The sequence below is a fragment of the Cygnus atratus genome, chromosome 2 (genome assembly GCF_013377495.2).
Source record: "Cygnus atratus isolate AKBS03 ecotype Queensland, Australia chromosome 2, CAtr_DNAZoo_HiC_assembly, whole genome shotgun sequence".
NCBI lineage: Eukaryota > Metazoa > Chordata > Aves > Anseriformes > Anatidae > Cygnus > Cygnus atratus.
The window spans coordinates 80,715,196-80,738,851 of record NC_066363.1 but is presented as its reverse complement, the minus strand read 5'-3'; the positions used below and the strand labels follow the sequence as shown (position 1 = coordinate 80,738,851).

Genomic DNA, 23,656 nt, shown 5'->3' with positions numbered 1-23,656 from the left:
AAAAGATTTGCTGATGCTTTTCTAGTTCCATTTACCCAGGTCAGCTAACACATTGTTTTAAGGTTGGTCATTTTTGCTTGACAAACTAACAAATCTGGAAAAAAACTATAAAAAACCCTGGAAAAGAAAAATAAAAATGCCAGTCTGAAAATGTCAAAGCAGCATTAGCACAAGTCTCCCACAGTGGCCCTACTGTACTATTTCTAGTGGAATTTGGCATTTCTCTAGAGCAAGTCAATAACAGGAACTCAATCATAAATGCCCTGGTTTCCGGTGAGTACAGTAGTCTCAGCTGCACAGCCTAATGAGGCAGGAGCACAGGAGTTTAAATAACAGCTGGTGGAGAAGTCCAGAGAAGGTTAAAAGTTTGCGTTTGTGTGTTTTTAGTAAAAACTATTATTTCTTTGTTAAAGAAAAAAACTCTCTCAACATTAACTTACTGAAGATGCAGCTCTACAACAAATTCTCATAGTTGGAGCACCACGTACCTAGTGCAAGTTACCACACTACCCTGAACATATTTAACTAATGTTGAAAATTGCTAGTTTTTCAAGTTAGAAACTGAAAAGAGTCAGTTTTTCATTAACCTAAAGAGGTTTTTTCTTTTTAAGGTTATTTCTTAATGTTCTATCTCTACAACACTCCCTTTTAACTCTTAACTGCATTTTCACATGGTTCATAAGGTTGTTTCATCATAGGATTTCTCTCAGAAGCAATCAGCTAACATTCATAGAATAAGTATTGTTGAGGGAACACTAATACATAAGTCACTGTTTGTGCACTGTATGTGTAAGAATCACTTAAGACTTAAATTAAGAAAGTCTTTACATGAATTTGTTTGTACAAAAAAGTTTGCCATGAATCTAGATTCATAGGTTTGATTCCTACTAAAAGTGAAAAATATTTTTATAAACAGAAATTTGGGATTTTAAGATGTCATCTTTTAATTACAGTTAAAGTACTGAGATCATTTCCTACGAACAGGCTGCTGAAGTTTTAGTTTAGTGGAGAGTTTTTAATCTCAAATTGAGAATCAAGATTTAGAGTGAAGGTCTTTTCTGTAGTTAAACAAAGTCTTATTCATATCCAACATACTGCAGTCACTTGATTCAACATTATAAATCTACAGGCAGTTTCTGAACACCATCAAAACTGATTAGACACCTATACGCACACCTCATTTCATTTAGTGTAGAAACGCCTGTAGCAGTTCAGAGCTCTCAAGCATTTGTGGCTAAAATCTGCACTTAAAGCAAAGCTTGACTGACATCATTAGGATTAGAGTACAAGATCTCCGGTGCACATTTGTCAATCTGCAACTATCACAGAGAAGGGCTCAAATCTCAGCCTCCATCTACACACTAATGGTGAAATAACCAACCACATATGCCAAATTTAATCTATAAAAGTAAGACTTCATTTTATCACTACGCTGACAAACTGTCACTTGAACCAGATGTTGGTATCACCAATAAGGACACCGAAGTCTGTACCTCCCCCAGCCTCTCACTTTACATTGATAGAGTAGCCAAAGTGGAGCAACACATACACTTCTGTCATGGAAAGTTTTTTGACAAGCTTTTGCATTGGACATTTGTCTCTTCAGTGCACTGGAGCAAATCATCATCTCTTTAATCCAACACCACTGTGTTCTACAACCCCAAGGCGAAGAGATACCCGACGATGACATTCAAGGGAGAAAGAACTTTCAGATCATCCCCAAAAATCAGGACTGTTTCTCTGACTAGAGCTCTCCAGGCATCTTAAAGAAAAGTTTGCCAAAAGCTATGTTTATTCCCCAGAAAATGAATGAGAGGAAAGCACATGCACCAAGACACATTAAATGCCTGCCTCATTGCTGACAGAAAGATGAACAAAGGAACCAGCAAGCTGAGCGAAAGAGTCTCAGCTGGATTCAATATCCACCTTATTGAGAAAGTCCTTCCTTCCTCTTTCCTATTCTTTCCTTTCTAGCTCAACTGCAGGCAGTCAGAAAAGGTCCTCAACCTCTGGGAAGAGATAAAGAAAGGGAATTGCAGCATCTTTCTACTCACACTTTCTATTCATTACATTGCTCACATTTCTTCCCAAAGAGCTCCTGCTGAGCTACTCACCCACGATCAGCACCAAGTACAGCAGTTCCAGCACCCCTGCAGTGTTCCTGCTGCTTCACACTCTGACCTGGTTCTTCCACATTTCTTTCTCTCAGGGAGGAATAGGATGGACAGAAGTTAGAGAACTGAATCTGACCCGCACACCACATGAGATGCAGCAGCCCATTAAACACAGTACAGAGGTACATTATTTTGCAGAGTTTTTTTTTTTTATAATTATGTACAAACAACTTTGAAGAATAACACCTGATTGCCTGTTTAGCTAATAATTTATTTTTCAAGGGTCACTTCCAGATTGAATTACATCTAAACTGAAGACTATGCTCCATGCTGACAATATGCAATAGTTGATTTTGTATTCTGCAAGTTGAAAAATATTTACAGAAGACCCACAGGAACAGTAGCAAACACATACGGCACTTGGGAGGAACCCAACATTTCCAGCACATTTCTGTTCAAAACTGAAAAGGTCACTACTAAGAACCCCAAAACATAAGAGGACTGTCATTGTACTGCAGCACAAAGACCATATTTGGCATAATACATTGACACAAAACAGAAGGTTATCATCATAGCATGTGGCATTTACAGAGCTTGGGTACTTCAACTGCGACAAACAATCCCTATTTCTTTTTTAAGTACAGAAATAGCAGTCAGTCATTGTTTTTCGCAATTAAAAAATGTCAAAAGCTGTTACTCAGAAATCAATGAGTCCTAGGAACAGCCTACCCCAGACAGCTTTGATTGCAAGCCTGTTGCTCCATTTTTAACTATGGTCAACACAGAGCATTTAATAGCTGCAGTCAGTCATGGCAGGTCAAGAGCAAAATGCTGCCCAACTTCCCTCACCGACATCCACAGCTCTACTGACATCTCATGCTCTGGGACCTTGGATCAACAGCAGCAAAACAGGTAGTTAAAATGAATAAAAGGACCATCTATTGTGCTATTTAGCACTGGACAACAGATTTATCAGGCGTACTGTATAAAGCACTCAAGTATGAATTAAGAAAACAGATTACTCCTGCATAAGCGTAGAAAGTTTGCATTTAAGGACAAGGTGTTTTAAAACATTTCAATCAAAATGGCTATAGTTTTGCCTGTTTTCCCCCTACAGGAATGTACAAAAACTGAAGCATTAGCTGCTAAGGACCTGGGCGGGAAATGCAGGGAAATACCGCATCCTTTCCAACAAGGAGTCCTCATCTCTGCCACGGCATTTCTATGCTGGACACATCACATATAAGACTTGGACAGTCATTAATGACGCCTTCCTCATTTTCCAAAAGGCATTAGGTGAGATCTTCAGGGACACCCCTAACTCATTAAGATTCTGAACACGCCAAAGCAACAGCTACAGGAACCTTGCTCTTAGTGTATTAAGCACCTTCAAAAAAAACATGAGGAAACTTAACTTTTGTTAACTGAAGTTCAAAAACCTCAGTATAGAGTCACACTTTTGACACAAAAGGGCTGCCCTCTGCATCCCATGCAAGAAGACGTGTGACTACAAGGCAAGTCAGATCAGCTCAACAATCCAGTGAAAACCTCTCCCCCCACTAGCTTTTTATCAGTTTGCTGATCTGACTTCCCTCTACAAGACTCAAGGCCTTCCCCTCACAGCTTCCTCCCTCTCCAGGCCCCCTCTTACTGCTTACCTGAATCTCAGCTGCAGGATGTTCCCCAATTCCAAACCGGTACCCAGTCTCCCAGGCTTACTTCCTTCATGTGCCCTTTCCCAGTTTCTCCTTACAAGCCCTTCACCCACCTCTGACACCATCCATCCCTTTCCCAAACTCTTACTGCAGCCCCATTGCTCAGCCCAAATCAGCCGTAGTGCCCCTCATCACAGCTCTCCTGACTGCCCCTGCTCCATTTCACTGGCACCCAGTGCCAAGCTTCTTGCCCAGCTGCTTGTTCAGCACGATTTTAATCATCCACCTCAGCAGATGACCCCTGCCTCAGTTCTATTTCAAAGCTTCCAGTCCCCGTTTCTCTTCTCCTGTACAATGCTGACCTACTCCTAACAGTCCTCATTTAGGATTACAGCACAGTTCTTCTGCCTCTTGATCCAAGCTACCTAGAACACAAACCAAAAGAGAGGTACCATCAGATTTCATTCTAGTTCCCCAGCCTCATCCTATCTCACTGAAGAAGAAAAGCCCTGTCAAGCCTCAAATACAACAGTCTGGAAAATACTTCACAAGCCCACAGGGATGCTGAGTCTAGCAAAATAAAAAGCTGTAAGGACTGGAACATGGCCAGCATGAAGAAAAACCTCAGAAGTCAGACAGGCAACACCATGAAGTCCCTATTTGACTCCAAGAAGGGTCATTTTCAAAAGAGTTTATTAACATAGTCCAGAGACAAAAGCCCTTATCTCAAAAAAGAACTTGAGACTGTGCTCCAAACTACTGACCCTACCCCAAAGTGGTAAGATCATGCAACCCTTTAAAACTTCTCCCTCCTCCTCACACTTGATTTTTCATTACAGTTGGCTCATTTGGACTGAAAAGTTATGGAACAGATGGCTGTAGGAAATTTTAGGATCAACCGGAGAAGCCTGGCAAGAGACAAAGGCGGCAAAACACAAGTCTTCAGGAGAAAGTTTCTGCAAGCCTAAGAAGCAGTGCTACCAAGCTCACCCGTTTCAGCAGTAGCAGAACCCTACAGAAGACAATTGATGTTCTACAGACACCGTATTAACTTACTTGCAGCTTTCTTCCCTGAAGGACTGATTGAGCCATCAGCAATTCAAGATGATTTAGTGATGGATGGTAAGAAAAATCCCCACACAATAGCAATAATTAACTTAAAAATAACTTAGCAAATATCATGTACTCTCCAGCAGTTTCCTCTAGATCTGCTAAATTGACATACTACTTTACCTTGTTTTCCCTATCCTTGATTGTCCTGCCAGTTACCCATAAGCAAACTTTTCTCACTGACACTGGAACAGAAAACCAGCTCAGTTTATATAAGGAATCTGAAAGTATATACACTACTACTACAAAACTTGAAATAAATCAAATGCTTAAGAAAGGTAAAAACACTCCCAGACGTGTAAAAACACAAGGACTCCATCCTATTCCTATTAAAAGATGATTTCCTTCCTATTCCTATTAAAGTTGATTTCCTTCTCAAAAAAATATGAAACCAAGATCTTTGTCAAGACAACAGAACAAGAATCTTTAACATATATTTTCCACAGGAACCAAAGTGAATATATTTTTTGCCAAAAAACAGAAACACTTGTATTCTTCGTCAGCATCCAAGATTCTTAACAAAGGCTGCCACTAAGCCAAAGCAATACATTCCTTCTGCAGCAACTTATTTTGTATCCCAGTGAACAAGCTTATGCACAAAGTTTTCAAAGGTAACATTCAGAAAATGACTTGAAGTATTCTTTCAAGATAATTTTGACTGGATAAAAATATTAGCACCTCCTGAAGCTACCTTTTGATGCAACAGTTCTACAGTTTCTTCTGCATGGAAGAAGTATGTAAATCTCTACACATCTGGACAACACTAAGTCCCAAATAAAAAATAATGAAACTGTTGTTTGCCAACTTTGTGGCTTTTTTCAGGCATATGAAAAACTTAAGTCTGGGAATAAACTGGCAATTTCTCAAGTCCCTGAGAAGGACAGATAGAAGTATCATGAATTACTTTGCTCATTACCCAGCACTACATCACAGCATAGCATGCCAGCTGTGACACAGTGAAACACTGTTTAGAAAGACATGCTTCATAATTCTGTATCCGGACAGAATACTGCTCATTGAGGAATTTTTCTCCCTTCCCACTCAAATTTGGGAAATTAAGGTGCTGACATCAGCTCTAAAGTCAGCCATCAGTTTGAAAGCTTGAAAAGGGTGGGGGGAAAAAAACAGTGGCAGCTGTAGCTGCCAGTGACAGCAATTCTGAGAGGGATTTTCTTAATAATCTAAAACCAACACCACAGGAGGTAGGCAGCTAATGGTCATGTAACAAAGCTCAAAATAGAAAAGACCCAGTGGGAAAAGAGACCCAAGAGTAAGGTCGAGAAAGTTAAGATACCAGAAAGACAATTTCTTACTGCTTACACATGCATCCTTCTACCTATGATAAAAATTTCAGGTTTAGGAATAACCAATACCATTCTGCAAGCACAGCCATGCATCCAGAGAGTACGTTGGGAAATGCATTTATCAGAGTACTGCCTTCAGCTAGGGTAAGGAGCACGGCTGCTCTTTAGAAGCCCACTCTCAAATCAAGGAGCAGACAAAAGAAAATCACTTCGAGCAAACAATTTCTTTCATATCAAAGCATATTATATCATTTCTCACTGACTAGGGCTTTGGTTTTTGGCGGCTGAAACCAACTACTAAACAAGAAAGTTAATAGCTACTTGATTCTCTTTTATTAGTAAACCGCCATGCCACTCTTTCCCTTAGGCAAAGTGCAGATCTTCCAAGTCGGTCAGCCTTGCTCTGGTGACTATAGGAAGGCAGTCTCTGCCTCTAGGTGGAGAGCTTTCCTCTGCCACTACTGCACAGCCCCGCACGCTGCAGCTGGGATAGGAGGGAGAGAACTACTACTGTAGCGTCAGTCTGTCAGGGTACAATTCTCCATTAAGTATCCACGCTGGTCCACGCTGCAGAGAAAAAACCACCATACGTGAGCGGAGGTAACACCAGCATAGAATGAAATTCTACAGAGCAGAACAGCCTTTATGGGATTTCTAGGTCACAAGCCTCCTGATCCACTCAGGGAAAAGAGGGAAGCAGCATCATGTTCTGTTCAGAACAGCGCTGTTTTCAGGTTTTGAATTTGGACTTTCTTCATTTCCCTGAACCATTCTGCTTTCCCCCACCTCAGCAACAATTTATCTCCTTGCTCATATCACCACGCGCACAGTTTCTTCACTAATCACAAAGATCAGACAAAGCAAACAAAAATTTCTATGCCCATCTCAAACTTCAATGTGTTTGGCAGCAATTTTAACTAATAGAGAAAGTAGTATAGGGCTGACTTAGTCCTCTCCAAATTTTCTCCCCAAGAGGCCTGGACACATTTCACAGATGTCCAGAAGAACAGCACTCCTTGATAATGCTTAGGATACCTGAAGCACTTCCTGTCTATGTAAGGTCCCATTACTTAACTAAGCAATAATATTAATCACTAGACTTTTCACCTAATGTTTGTATCTTGTCATGAGGAATTCACAGGAAATAGTTGAAAGGTAGAAGCTTAAAGAGAAGTCAGGCACAGCTGAAGTACTAAGAATGATTGTTTTAGTTGATTTGGTTGTCAAGAAATCAAGAATCACGTCAGAATTTGTTTCAACAGCCACCGATAACTTTAAGCAATCTGTCATTTTTCACCTTTAACCATTATTTCAAGATTAGTAAGTTTACTCATACACACACACACCCACTGCCTAGGCAAAGAAATTCATTCATTTAAACTCAGGAGCAGGCTTGCTTGAAAAAATAAAAATCTTTGTGAAGCGCATAGTTTCACTCTCCCATTGAAATGGGCCACCCCATCTTTAAACTTCAATCTTCTTGACAGCAGAGGAGTTGGTCTTTGCTGGGCTAGGCAGCAGTAATGTGAACTGGAAGGCAGCAAGACCAGAAACTTCACCTTTACAGTTTTTCCTTCTCTTTCTCTTCTGTTGTTCCCTCCCCAACATCATTTTTCCATTGAATTAGTCAGCCTTTTTCCATGTAATTAATGAACTAAGTGTGGCTAAATGTATTAACAAAGATGGCAGTATGCTAAGAGTGTTAATTCTGCTAGTCTGGTCTCCACGCTATTTAAGCCATTCCTCCTATAAAGTCTCTTAAAAATTTAAGAACTTTCAGCTAGATGGAGTTCAAATAATTCATTACCCAAACTGTTTAAAGGTGCAACTATATACCCATGCATGCTACAGTATCCAACACATCTTTGAAGTCTATAGTAAAGCATTATCATTTGCAAATAAGTCTCACATGTGTTTTACAGATGTCAACAAGCTCAGGTACAGACTGAGGAGAAAAGGAAATGCATTGGTACCACACCACTTCTGCTAGCCATGTTTCAACAGCAGTCCCAAGGAGGTTATAACCAGAGTTGAACAAAGATTTGTTTGCTTTATAGGTGCCAGGAGCCACACAGAAAGTTGCTCAGTGCTGAAACAAGTAACTTACTTCAGTTTCTCCAGAGGTCAAGATAGCTATGTATTATTGCATTAAATCAGCACTACCTGAAAGAGGCAATGCACCAACGCTCAATTAATTTAAATTCAGGCTCATTGATAACCATAGGAGTAAGCGCAGTTTTCTAGTTCATTTTATAGAGAGTGTTTCACTAAGCTGTCTGAGGAGTGACTATACCCACCTAAATTATTCCAAATTCAAGCTACATACACAGTCACTCCTTTGTTCTCCCAACACCACTACATAAACCAGAACCAAGAGGGAGCAATAGAAAGTCTTGCAACAGGAACTCTGCTTTTGCGTTCAGTCATCCATTCTGTTAAAAGCGCATGACATTGTCAGTATATATGTCCAGCAATAGCTGAGGAAAATCTTTACTACTTTATTCTGTTCAGTTTTCCCTGATGGTGTTAGAAGCATATAGGCTTTTTTCCTCAGAGATCTGCTGTTCCCTCAATGCTGGTAATACTGTAGCTAACTCTCAAGATCTCCTGCCAACTGAGTATCAATGGCACACCAGTAAAACTAGAGAAATCAGTACTTTTCCAAGGAGACTGACAATGGAAACATCAGATCGAGTGAGGCTGCCCATTATCACAAGCAAGCCAGGTTTTCTACTTTTCCCTACCAGAACGCTGCACTTCAAGAATTAAAAGTAATGAAGATTTTCAACATATGGATTTTTATGACTGAAAACCTCAAAAGGAAAAAAAAGTCAAAAGGTGTCTCTGCAAAAATTAATCCTGGAATTAACATGATTCATTTGAAAACTTACCAAGTGTTGTCTTCTAAGAGTTATTATACCTGAACACCTGTAAGGAGCCAGCTATTAATAGCACCAATGAAACTGTCATACAAAAACAAAGAAGTGCTACTTGTGGCACTATGATTCAGGTTGTGTCAGCAGTTTGATTTTCATGACTTTAACACCCAGCTGTGAAAACTGCCTTCAGTAGAACCAAGCATATTATGCCTCTATCCATGGGGAGCAACATTTCTGTTTTCACTGGGTAAAAATGCAAGAGTCAATTTTAATACATAATCTCTGGATAATAAGATCCAAAATTTGCAAGTCGCTTTTGGATATGATCATTGCCAAACAGGACTATACCTTAAAAAAACAGTTTGGTAAATACTGCAAGGCAAACACGGTGGAGTGCAAGAAATGGGGAAATAGGAAATAAGAATGTGTGATTTCCTATTTTGGCATATGTACTTCAAGAATTAGAGGTATACCAAAGAAACCGCATGCTAATAAAGAATTCACAGCTATGAATCTTTGTAACTTGGACACCGTGTGTGCTTTAACACAAAATAGCAGTAACAGATTTATTTTTGAGAAGACATCACTTGAGATTCTTCAAGCAAGGAAATGTGTAAGTAACTAAGCACTGAGTGACTAGTCCTGTGCAAAGTCAGAAGGACCACTCAGGCTGCCACTGGACTTGTGTCTGTTGTACACAAGAATGAACAAGTGGAGCTTTTCAATTAACCACATCAGGGACATATTGGAGAGATCCTGCAATGAAAGAGCACCTTTTAAATAAAACGGTACAGAGAAACTCATAACAGAATGAAACTAGACTCCATAAAGGCTTTTTCCTAGTATAGTTTGATGCATTGGGCATATTACAAGAATTTGGGATTTTATTCTACTTAATAGCCAAGTTTAATTATGATGAACACTACATACTAGCTTAGAAGGTTAGCACCACTAACTGTGAGGAAAAGCAGTAATGTCTTAGCTATGTTCAGTAATATATGGCAATTTACTTAATTAAACACTGAATTTTAATAATGTGGTTTCCTACCTGCCTCTCATTATATCTAAATACATACCAGAGCTGTGTTTTAAGCTTAAATACGTAATGCCAAAGAGAGTACAGCCTTACTGTAAAGGTAGGAACAATAGAGTAGCTTTTCCTCCAGGTCTTTTGTATATCTTTCCTTTTCCCATATTAAAATGAAGCTTCTTCTCAGAGGAAGACGGGGAACTAGGAAGATTTAAAGGCAATGCACTTTATTCCATAGATTTACAAACCTCTCATCCATCTGTCCCAGACATACTAGAGGGAAAGCTGAAGGTACAAAATACTAAACTAAATAAAAACTTTCTGAACTACTAGACTGATCTCAAACCTCTCTCTAAGCCATACTGACAGAGAAGTTTTGATAACTAGCCAACTGCACTCCTATAAGATCAAATCCTTTTAATGAGAGCAATTAGAAATCCATCAAAACCACATTCGTTGAAACTCAAGAACTGGTCAGGATCAAGCCACTATTATTTTGCTCAGCATATTGAAATCACTCAAAAGATTTTAGACCTTCCTTAAGGAGGTGGGCTTGTACTTCCTTCAGAAGGAATCTCTAATTGATTTTTGGCTACCCTTTCCCTTTTCCTACCATCTAGAGCTATAAATTGGCCCCATCCTGTCCTTCAACACACACAGGCCATATGGTAGATGCCAATATTTGTAAGTAGTTATAGGAACATTTTATGAGGGGAATATGGACAGGCTTTAGCTTACATTGAAATGCCACAGCCTCAGTAAACCGATAGACAGAAATGCCTGAATTCTCCAGAGGGTTTTGGAAGCAAAACCATTACATTTTTGGCTAAGCGCATGGTTTAAGATGAAAGTTACAGTACACACACGATAGAGTAACATGAGACAATGAGGCCAGGTAAGGTGGAAGTCAAACACATCGGATGGTTCCTTAAACAGAAAGGCTAGAAGGTCAGTCTTCAAGCAAAAATCGGAGGGTCAGGGATGGAGAGAAGGTCAGCAGTGGCAGAGTTGCAGTGGTATGTGGAGAGCACTTAGGAAACTGCCAGTAACTTGGGAGCACTGTCCCTCTCCTGATCAACTCCAAAGCAGCAGTCCCACAAGAACAGTATCTTTAAAAGAGGGACTGAGTGTTTTTACACTGTGTATACACACATTCACTGTATAAGCTCTCCTTACGAGAAGAAAAGAGACTACAAGTGAAACTCATATTTGCTTATCCTATAGAGTGCTTCGAATAAAATAAATGCTTCCTCATTACAGAGCGAAGTGCTATGTGGGACAATACAAGCATAAACTCCATCAGGTGGTCACCCTGAGCACCTTTCACAGCCAGCAGAGCAAACAATAGCCAATACAAGTTACAGCACAACTCTTCTTATCCTGAGGTAGGAACATGCACTTGACCAAACAAGCCTGCACTCTGAACTTAATCAGCTAGATGACTCTCACTCACCTAAACAGCTGCCTAGACACTTGCTGAGATGTAGACATGTAGGCAAGGAGGTTCCCACTTGAAGTGACAGAATCCATTCACTAGTAACACAAGCTTGTACGAAGGAAACGAAACAGCTTCAATTAATTAGTGCAAGTTCACCAACACGTTTCTGTAAATCACACAAAGTATTTCCAACAGAAACTCAGCCTACTTAACCGGTGTCAAAAGCAAGCTGTACATCCACCTCTGCAAATGCCAGCTACAACATTTAATGATTGGGAGGTTGTCTATTATTTCAAATAGATGTGGACTCTCATATTTCACTCTTTAGACACCATGTTAAGAAAAATATTTATGAATCAGCAATAACTTAAACCATTATTTTACAGTTTTCAGTTTTATCAAAATAAATACAGTATTATTGCTCAGGGAATTTTAGTACTGTAAAGGCTCCGGATGCTTTCTATTTGCCAAGTCCATGTTATGCTTCCCTTTAACTGATCAAGGTAACAGATAGCTGTGATATACTGGAGGTGATAAGGACTATCAGCATGCATGTGGCAAAGCTGAACTGGACTGCAAGAGGAATAAGCAGCATCTTCCCATCTAAGTGTTACCTCCCAATTTAAAGAAAGTCCAGTTTTTCATACTGTTTAAAAAGCAGAGCAATAGACAGTGTAATGATTTGAAATTCTATCCACAATTCCTAAATTTAAGAGAAACATATAATAATGTTTCTGCAATGTAGTTTTTTCACACCATGACATTCTGCAAAAGTACAAGAATATTAATAAAAACACAGCAAATATTAGAGACAGTAGTAAGACTCCTATTTCATTCTTTAATAATGAAAAACTTGCAAATTAGTGAAAAAATCCTCTCTCGTTCTAATCGTAAGTTTCCAAATGAGAAAAAGGATTGGAAGAGTTGCACTGTGTTTTATAATAGAAAAGGCTGCAATAAGAACATGGGAATGTAAACTTCTTAAGTTTCCTACAATGACCTGATATGCATTAAATAGAAATCAAATACATGAAGCAAAACCACATAGCCACAGATGCAGGAACAGCTATGAGTATGACTATTTCCCTAAAATGGGCTGGAAAGGGCATAAACTGAAGTTTAGCTCTTAGTCTTTGTGACTTCCTTGCCTTCTCATCTTCAAGAAGAGTTCTGCAACTATTTCAGCTTCAATAATGAAAAGATATATGCTACTGAGTCCGCAGATCTACAACAGCAGAGCCTTTGCAGCTGTTCAAAGGCCAGTCATTCTGAAACTGCTCTTTCCCTCTCTAGTATTGCTGCAAGCACAGTGGGAGGAGGTGAGGACACGATAAAAAAACATCAACTTGTAAGCAATAGAGACTGCCAAGTTCCACCAGTGCAGACCAGGCTTGGGGCTCAGCAGAACAACACTTGATCAGGAACAGCCAGTTCAACTTCAGTAAAGAGGCTCCTTGGCTGTGTCTTCTTAAGCATTCCCACGAAACACATCTCACAAACCTACTGGTACGGGCACACCATCTATAAGATGAAAGAATATAGACTTCTGTATGCAAATCTGAAGTCTTCTGTGTCCCTTTTATATTGCACATCCTATAGAGTTGTAATGATATTCTACTTTCAGAAGCAAAACAGCATGCTAAGTTTTGGCACGAATATTTTGACAGACTACTACCTTATAATCATGGGAAAAATTACACTGACATGAAAACCACAATTATTTAGTTGTACGAAATCCAGAAGACTTTGCCAGAAATTTCAGCATCTGAAATAACAGCCTTCTCCACATCAATGCTTATGCTTTTAGAGAGCTGTATCTATGACAAAGGTAGCAAGTATACCAGCAAAAGAAAGAGTAGCTGTTCATCCATCTAAAAAAGAAACAGCAACTAAAATGATGTTATAGATCACCACCAGCATCACTGATGAAGCCTGACAGTGCTAATGCATCTAAGGAGATCCCACCTGCATGAAGTGTTTAGAAAGAGGCACACCCGCTTCCTACCATAGGATGCCTGCAATTTGACAAGTAGCAGCCTAAACAGCCAGATGGTATGTCCCAGTTCCAGAATAGCACCAGCCACTTACAGAGAGGGACTACAGGAGCAGTCAGAAGGGATTGCAATGTATCAGACTAGAAACAAAAAAGTCATTAGCAGTGTGCATATATAGGAACAGTCAGAAGCACTCCCTGCCTGATTTGGGACTTTCTTCTCTTCTACACATACATATTGTTCTATATACCTTAGGAAAGGCTCATTTACCATTTCATGAGTGGGAAATATGTTCAAGCTACTTCTGGCATAGGTCCATAAATTAAGTCTGAGTAATAATCTCCTATTTTCAAGTTGCTACTTTTTTTTTTTGATTTGGGGCTTTTTTTTGTTTGCTTGGTTTTTTTGGCTGTATGTTTTTAAGGCTTCCCATACAGTTTGGTGACATACCGCCTCAAAATACTTTCAAATACATAAGAACATAAGAACAGACAGTATACCTGGCAGTGCATCTCTCAGCCACATGCTTTTGCACCATCCTGAAAGGTGGAAGTTTACAGATTGAGCATTATGTATATCACATACAAAACGTTATCTCCTCTAACATGAACAATGAAAAAGCCAAGAGGCACGTCTTTAATAGCTATGCAGGTGTCAGATACAAAGCAGAGACACAGTATCTTGTCATTACAGCAAAAGCACCTGAATAGACTTTCAAAAAGACAATTCCCCCCTGCAAACCCACATTAGATTATATGACAGACTGTAAGAATTCCCCTTAGAGAAGAATTCTCAAGCAGCAGTAAGTGGGTCAAATGACAGCTAAAACCAGAAAGCTTTCATAGAAAATGTGGTAAGATAGTCACCTTAAGAGAGCTTTTTCCAGAGCAAGCATATTTTCTTCCTATTATTGAACATATGTTCAGTTATAGTAATCATAGCACCGACTAGTTTATCTTCTAGGAAACTTTCCAAAAAACAAAGATCTGCAGCATCCCACACCCAAGGCAAGTAATTTTTGTAGCTGATATACCTGTTGGATCACTGTATTTTACTGATCATCAGTACAAAGCTGTTGTGATACCATCAACTTTTATCTGACTGATTTGACTGTCTGATGCAAGCTGTACCATTACTCAATGCAACAGAGTTGTCTCCTGGTACTGAGAAATGCTATTCAGCAGAACCTGTCACTGAACAGATTCCAACTAGATAAAAGTCAGACACATCCTTAGACAATTTGCTTCCTGTCAGATGACATTTGAGTTGCAAAGCAAAACTGTTTCCCATTCTGTTTTTTTCGCTGTCTTAAAAAAATGGACAAAAACTCTTGAAGAAAGCCTGACTTAGGTATACTACTTGTGTGCATTTGTGAACAAACGAGAGTTGTTACAACATTTATATTGCATGTGAAGAAGTTTAATTGCTTAAGAACACATAAAAGGCATAGATGACAAGAGACAATACAGCTTACATCAAGTTGTTTGTCAGGCTTTACAAAAGCTTCAGTATGGATTTAGATTGTGAAAACTGCACACCCTAGAAACAAAAAAAAAAGCACAGTAAGAACGTTCTAATAACAGTTAGAAGGCAGACAGGAGAATTCCACTCTTCCTTCTCACCATCCTATAACTTTCCTTTGTTATTTTATGACAGTATTATAACAGTATTTTAGACAGAATGGGCTCATACACAATAAGAACCCAAAGGAATTCCTTAACTGAGGTACTGAAAAAAAAAATAAAAATCAGTGCATTCATATGAGGTGAGAAACATTAAGAAAAAGCTTTTATTTTGCTCATTTGGCTAAAAAGCAACCAAAGTAGCAAGAAGAGATTTAGAGCAAGATAATATGCATTTTTGAGAAAAAGTTAGACACCTACCATTACGTCAACATTCTCTCACATCATTGTTTACCTGCTGGTTTAAGGGAAGGATGCTTTCTAAAACAAGCCTGAGTTATAATGCAACAGCATAGAAAGGGAAGCAGAGCTGGCAAGTTTGTAAGAACAGATAACTTAGTCAGGATTCATGTCCAGACTCAAACGCCTACAGAAGCTGGGATAAAGGTGTGAGAAATTGTCAAGAGAGAAAGTACTTCATGCCTCACCAACGGAGCATTATATCAAAGAATAAATAAAAGCACAGGTAAGCGTAAAGAAACTCAGACTCAGTCACAGCACTCTTCAGAGAAATAAGATGTGGAAAACAGAACTAACACTAGGATGAATACCAGTATCATAATTGCACTGAAAAACCTTTTGCGAAGCTTTCTTGGATCACAGGAATCAGATTGGTAACCTTTCTGTTCTTCACACAGTCCTCCACAGCAGGCAGTACTTCATTTTCCTTGTCCTCCTGCATAGCTACCTGTTTTCTTGGAAATAGACTCCCTTCTGCAGAAAGCTCAACAGCTAAAATAATGTGAAAGAGGCAATCAGAGGAGAAACAAGACCAAAGCTTAGTGGGAGAGCATTATATCACAGGAAGAAGGGAATTATCTCTTCACTTTGGATTGGCTGTAGGTATATAGTGAAAGAGATGCTTGAACCCTAACATTTTAGAAGATACAGTAATACAGGAACTGTTTACATTGATGGTCACCAGTCTTTATTTAAAAAAATGAAATAAAGAAACTAGGAAATCCATATGCTGCTGGTAATGGGATATGCTGCTCTCCTTGTCAGTCTGGCCAGCAGTGGCAATAGCTCCCCATGGCTATCCACATCATAAACCTTCATGAGAAACACTGCTTAGCACAAGTCAGCTTCCCAAACACAGATTGGGTACTATGCCTCTATCTTTTTCATATCTTCGCATAGTTAGAATATACTTTAACACTGTAAAATACTGAAAACATTCCAGAAAATTTATCTACTTTTCTATCAGGTACATATTACTATATGCAGTAACTTATAATTCACTTGCTGTTGACAATGTTTTACAGTCCATGTCCTGTGCACATCCTGTTCAAACACAAGGAATTGGATTGCCTCCACTGGTCCTTGAATCAACACCTGTGATCTGTGCTGCTTTACCAGGACTTCCCTCTCCAGTAATCAGCCAGAGAATAGACTTTATAGCAGCCATAAACACTGAGCAAACTGCACAAAGATGAAAAGAAAAAAAAAGTTAACACCTCAAGACAGGTGTATGAACTAACCCTGTATCAGCTATGCTTTATCATGAAAGTGTTGTAGCTCACCTGTCTCAAACACGCCCCCCCCCCCCAACCAACTGCATTACACATTGTTGCAGGTAATGGTATACAGCTGGGCTCCTCTGGGCAGGCACAGACAGCACCTTCTGGACTCTCAGCTCTTGGAGAAGATAAAAGCCCTGCCAGTCTGCATAGAGTTGTGGAGCATGAAACAGCTGAAAGGTAGTAAAGCAGAAGACCATTTAATTGTAATTGCCTTGGATAAGAAGTCAATGCATTAGGTGAATTACAGCAACTGGTAGTCCTCCTCCCTTCAAAGGAAGGGCTGAGAGAAAGAAATTCTGGCATATTTTCTAAAATAGGGCCTGTGCTTTCAGATAGTATTCTAGCCTCCTGTTTCACTGTTTGACATTTTCCAAGACCATTTTTTCTAGAGTTTTGGGTGAAACATAATGGCAACACTTTATATAATTCCAGGTATTTCATTTTAATTTAGGTAAGCTTGGGTTTCACCCCACAGACATTCATGTGCTGCAAAACTTCACTAGGCACTTACAACACCTTCTTGTCAGAATGTGGGTGTTCAACTTCTGATACTACGGTGGTTTTACAGAATCACTTAAGTTGGCATCAGAAGGGACAGACCTCTAGATCACAGTCCTAGATCCATTAACAAGCCAGGATGAACCAGAGCAGGTTGCTCAGGGCCATACCCAATTTCATTTTGGATATTTCCATAGATAGACATGCTACATCCTCTCTAGGCCATCTATTTCAAGGCTTGACCACCCTCACCATTTAAAATATAAGCACACACACAGGTGTCTGTCTCAAGTTCAATTTACGTTTCCTATATTTCAATTTGAGCCTGAATTAGTGTGCCTCCTTCTCTAAGATAAGGATATTCAACACATCTGAAAGCCTCACTCAAGACAACAACTGGCTATTCAAAGACAGACACTGAAATCAAGAGCACCCAGTTTCAACCAAGACAATGCCTGTTTTTAACAAAGAGCAGTACTGCTTACCCATACCTTTACATGTAGCCTATGCAGTTTCAGTGAAATCTAGCCTGCTATTTCTATGCAGAAAAATAATCCTTCAGACCCTATCCTTTACCTGACAAAAGGTGTCCTCTCTGGTACAGCATGCTGTAACGGTTCTCTGCATTTGCTTTTCAGGTACACAGAAACTTCCTAATGACAAGGAGTCCTACCTCACCACTTGATCACAATACTTTTAAAAGAACAACTTCTTAAAGTGTTTCCTAACTGTTTAAAGAAAACTGAGAAAAAGTTGCTTTACCCATAGCATATCAAAGTTTTATAGTCACCCTCTGTACGAGGCATTCACTGCTTCATTATATATATATACACACATAGATAAAAAACAAATTGAGTCACATTTTCTTAGCACCAGTAGTTTACCTCGCAGTCTGTCTTGTTTGTTTCATTCTTAAGAGCCAGATTTTAAAACTTACTTCAATTCACAACAGTAAATTCTGCATACTCCGTGATTTTTGTCCCTGTCAATACAGTTCACCTTTCTCAAACTATGAGCCGTAACACCTGTATGGAGTCTGCAGTGCATATGGGTTTGGTGTGCAACTTGTCCTTCTAGTGCACAAAGTTGAATCATAGGCAGGCCCTATTTTCTCCCTACATTAAGCAATTAAAGAAAATGTTATGGCATTTATGCACACACTTGCTTTTCAATTATACTTACGCTTATGGCAGCATCTTCAAGAAGGCTCAACCAAACCCTGAGTTTCACCAGAGCAGGTGAATTTGACAGAAGTGCAGGCAACTGCACAGAAGCTGGTGCTAGCAGGACTGCTAAAAGAGCTCTTATTTACAAAGCAGAAGCACAACTATTTCACTGTCTACAATTTGAAAAAAGCCTCTGGCTTCGTATTGACATGAGTTCTAGTGTATTGCTTCATTCATAGCCTAGCTTTACAAGTTAAATGATCATCCTATTGGTCTACAAACTCTTCTCTTACCATCTCTCCAGGTAAAGCAGAGCAGGACAGCACCAGATACAAGATAAATGTTATTCACAGCTCACAATCCAGCGACAGAAGGGGAAAAAAGAAACATCAATATAACCTAGTTGCTGGACTCAGCCAGAATATTTTTTGGTATTTCTCCAATAAATCAAACATCTAAATATTCTTACAAGCATCAGTGTACAGAAAGACAATCAGACTGATTGCAGTGCAATCAGACTTCCCAGAATTATTTAAATGCAACTTTAACAGATATTTAGTCATAGTGCCTAGAAAACAAAGCTGTCAAAAAGCACTGCTTCAGCAGCTTCCCCAAACAGGAGACAAGACAGGAGGTAAAGATCTAAATATTAAGTAGTAAATGTTAGACTGGTATTTGATTCACGAAAATCTGCTTTTCATATAATAGCTCTTCAAAGTAACAAAGTTTGAGAAGTCCAGTATTTTTCCACATTTTGCATTGTGGAAAAATCCATCTAAAAAATCACAATTTGTTAAAAAAACATTTTAATACACACAGGAGGTATGTGTTTCAACAAAAATAATTTTTTACTTCAATGAAAAAAAGAGTGCTACACATTACTCTCAGAAGTAACCTACCAGCAGGCCAGTATCTACATGAAACTTCAGAAGCACTTTATCCGTCCAAATACAGCAGTTACGCAGACCAGAGGTCACTTTAGCAAAACAGCAAAGTGCAGTTTGCCCCACTGCTGTGGTGTGAGAAGGCAGATAAGGGAAATCTCAGTGCTGCAACAGGAGTATGTAACACCACTGGTTACATGCTAGAGTCTCTTATCAGTAATGCAAGTGGTAGAATGACACCGATTTCACCCCAACCCCACTGGTAAACACAGGATTTGTAGAGATTTGTTTATATAATTTCACAGAGACTATGGTCCAGCTCTTGGCACCAGAGTGTCTTAATTCCTGACCATGCAACTATGGAATTGATTTTCACTTATGGCTTTACCATCCATGTTGCAACCTCCTTTTGCTATTTGGCCAAAGGTCACAACCTCCTTCCTATCAGTTAGGAATCGAACCCTGCAGAGCCAGTACTTCTTTTAGATAAAAGATGAAGGAAGTAATCCACATGAACCATTTTTAACCAACTGGTGCAGGTAAGCGGGCACATGACAAACTTCCATTCACTATACAGAGGAAGTTGTTGCAACCTCATTTTGCTATCTGGCCCAAGGTCACAACCTCCTTCCTATCAGTTACACATTGAACCCTGCTGAGCCTGTACTTCCTTTGGATACAAGATGAAGGAAGTAAACTGCATGAACCATTTTTAACCGACTGGTGCAGGTAAGCAGGCACGACATAAGCTTCTATTCACTATACAGAGGAAGATGTGCAGATAGTCCATCCTATTCTGTCATCCTCCACAGCCTTGTGAGCCCCATTAGAAGTTGGTAACTCATAAGATGCAGCGATACCATGTCTTCATGGCATACTTCAGTTAAAAGCTGCACCACAGGACAATTCCTGTATCATGAAAATACAGTCCTACCTGGGCTCAATTCCTTCTTCATCATAACAGGATGAAAATCCCCTCTTTCGTCAGCAGAAGAGAAGGATAACTGGGATGTTCACGACTACTTGGAAGTTCTCAGAAACGTAATGAGGCGTTTGATCTCAATGTTTATGATCAAGCATGCCCGCTGTGGCATCATCTTGACTCAGGAGGTGCCACTGCAGTTCAAGCAGCACTTCATTCGATTTCTTAACACAAAAGCACAACTCTACATTTGCCTAGAACTGTCTAGGTCCACTTGGCTCAGTATTTATCTCCCACCCACACTCATTCCAGAAACCAGGCTCTATGGGGCCTTAGTTCAGCAAACAGTCTCAGAGTACACTGGCCACACGCAAACAAAAGCTGGGCTCCTTACATTACGCAACTGTGCCAACTCACTTTTCAAAAGAAAAAAATCCTGCAGCAGAAGGGCCTCAGTTTGAATAAGATTAGTTTACTATCCAATGCTGTTCTATGCTTTCCTCAGCCTGAAGGGATCCAGGCCTTTATTTCTCCACTCTGAAAGAGTTCCAATTCCAAGCAAGAATGCAGAGAGAGACCAACTCTCTTTAACTCAGTAATTAAAATGACTGTCTAGAAAAGACAAAGCCTGAGCTCGTTTCCACTTTAGCGTGTTTGTGCATTCTGTGCATGATAATTAAGCTTAAAAACATTCTCCTGGAAGGTAGGACACAACTTTGCCCGTTCTCAGATAAGGAAGAAACAGAATCCAGGTCTCCCATTTCTGGGTAAGGCCTCTCCAAACAAAGAAGTCATTAAGTGAAAATAATGACAGGTAATAAAAAGGGCAAGGAACAAATACTACAGCAACTTTCCTTTAAACTTCACCTAAGAACAGACGACAGACCTTTATTCCTAGTAGTAGATCTCAAAATAATGGAAAACTACAGGACCCAGAAAGAGGTTACTCTCAGCATAAAGCTTTCATCCTAGGCCAAGAGTTGGCACTGTCTCATCACTAAGGCACCCAACCTCTTTGGCTAATTTTTAGGTATTCTAGGCCTTTACTAGCTCTGAATCCCTGCATGTTTCAACACTGAAAAAATATGCCTGACAAAGGTTAAACTAAGATGGAAGAGCTGCACTGAAAATAAGGAAAGGTAGCACACAGAACACTGCACTAAAAAAATAATACCACTATGGCTAGAGGCCTCTAACTTTTTAATAAAAGAAACACTTCTGTCAATGAACCAGAAGACTATTCATCTAAGTAGTCCTTTGGAAAGCTCTGTCTGTGCTCTTGCTAAAAGCAATCACCAAGTAAAAATGTTAGTATATACAAATTATTTTTTTTCTCCTTCTTCTCAGACTCAGTTGTATCTCCTTGTCAGACAGCCATTTGGTAGGATTTCTTAACCCGCTCTTGGCAGACAGTCACTCACCTATTGGAAAAGGTGACACCGAGACATGTTTTAAGAACACATGAGAATAGATATAACAAGCTAAAACAAAAACAGCTGATGAAATTCAAAGCACAGTCCAGGTTCTTTTCGATAAGAGACAAAAATTGCTATGACACTGTACTGTCACTTGATTTATTCCCTCAAAGGTCAGGTGGCTCTTCCATTACAAAAGACAGAAGCATTGACGAACATCATTGCAGAGTAAAGGATTAACATGCTTGTTTTCACATGCACTTTTCCACAGTCCAAACAATTCACACCAGTACCTCACAGATAGATCTGCAAGCATTCCAGGACAAGTCGCCATTGCAGGGGAAGAAATTCTTCCACGTATGAAGGTGTCATTGGTTAAATGCAAACCATAAGGGAAAGAAAGCTGATCCACTGATTCTAAGACAAGTAACTATGTTTGCTGTCCCATGTTACCTACTTAACAGGTTCTACCCATCACAAAAGATGCATCCTACAAGCAAATGTCACTCAGCATGTTCTAAGAAATAGTGTGCAAGCAGAGCACTTTTTCCAGGCAGTGGGCAACATCTACATTGCGAAGTAAGGTTGATTAAGGACGTCCAGGGCAACTTTCATTTAGCACCCACTTGGCAGCAAAGATGCAGCAGTGTCAAGCTCTGCATGGACAAACAGCCCAACCAAACATCCAAGCTGCCTGATGGTAGTGAGAGCTGCAGATGCTGTACATGGACACTCCTGCAGGTCTCACAAGGTTAAAACTCACCACTGGTGCATCCTTTTTGACAGAGCAGGAGATGCTGCAAGGCAAACACTTTTATTTTCATGCCACCTTTCTCCCACACCTTCTGCTGAGCGCACTGCTATCCCTATGATTAACGCAACCAAAAATAAAACAGGGACTGCAGTGAACCTGCAGGAATACAAAACAAGTGGCCTCGGGAGCTGCTTGCATCATGCATCCTGGGCAGGAAGCAGATGCTGACTGCAAGGATGCCCGGGATGCGAAGGGACAGGTGCTAGCGAGAAACATGCCTGCAAAGGACAAACCTACAAGGCAGGCTGCCCTGCACCACCACGTTGGCACCTCCGGGTGGAAGGGCTCCACCAGCACTACCTCCAGCCCCTCGCATTGCCTCTAACAGGTGCAGCTGAAGCTCAGCGCGCACCTGGGCTGATGATTCCCTAGCAACTCCGGGCGCAGGATCCATAGGGACCCCCCTCACACCCACCTGCAGGACGGGACACCCCGAGCCCGTGCTGCCCGCAGGGGGCTGCGTGCCCCCGACCACCCCACCGGGGGGCAAACACCCCCGGCTCCCATCCGTACCTGCCCGGTGATGCCGGTGATGAGAGCCACCTTCCTGCCGGACCCCTCCTCGCCTCCCTGTGCCATGCTGCCGCCGGGGAAAAGTGCAGTGGCAGCCCCGGGGCGGAGGCGCGGCCGCACATGGGCTGTGGCTACCGGCCGGGGCTACCAGCTCGCCCGCCTCCGCGCCGCCATTTCGCGGCTCCCGCCCCGCCCCGCCCCGTCCGCAGGTGCAGCCCCGCCGCCGGCACGGCCCCCGCCAAGCGCGCTCCCGGGTGCGGTGGGGGGGGGGGGGAGGGGAGGGTGATAGTGGTTGCGGGAGCGCGCCCCGCTTTTCTCTCCCCCTCGCCTCGCCCCGCCCCGCTCGGCCCCGCAGCCAATCGGCGGCCACCGGCGCTTCCTTAAAGGGCCAGCGGAGGGGCCGCCGACTTCCTGACCTCGTGTCGGGGAGGGACGGGGCTGTCCTGCGAGGGGGTGGGGCGGCCGCGCAACAGCGCCCCCTGCGGCGCGGAGGAGCGGGCGGCCGCGCTGGGGTAGCGGCGGTTTTCAACGTTTCGTCGGTCGCCCCATCCGCCTCTCTGATTTTTCAGTCAGCCACGTAATCTAAAAAGGAACAAACGATAAAAAAGAGGCCTGTTTATATTTCACTATTAATCTCCGAAGGCTGTCAGAACGGGATTTCCATATTACATGGTTGGATGGCAGGACCTCTACACAACGAAATAATTGGGGTTTT

The 23,656-nt window shown here is 40.9% G+C and overlaps 1 protein-coding gene across 2 annotated transcripts in view; it reads right to left on the bottom strand.

The window, feature by feature from the left end:
- GMDS (GDP-mannose 4,6-dehydratase) overlaps positions 1-23,147 on the bottom strand; it is a 412,629-nt gene extending 389,482 nt beyond the window's left edge. Inside the window, exon 1 of one of the 2 annotated variants that reach the window (XM_035552672.2) lies at positions 22,942-23,147. In XM_035552672.2, coding sequence (XP_035408565.1) covers positions 22,942-23,007 — 66 coding nt within the window. In that variant the 5' untranslated portion in view covers positions 23,008-23,147. The remainder of the gene's footprint in view (positions 1-22,941) is intronic. The other variant, XM_035552674.2, reaches the window with a different exon arrangement.
- Between the last annotated feature and the right edge of the window lie 509 nt (positions 23,148-23,656).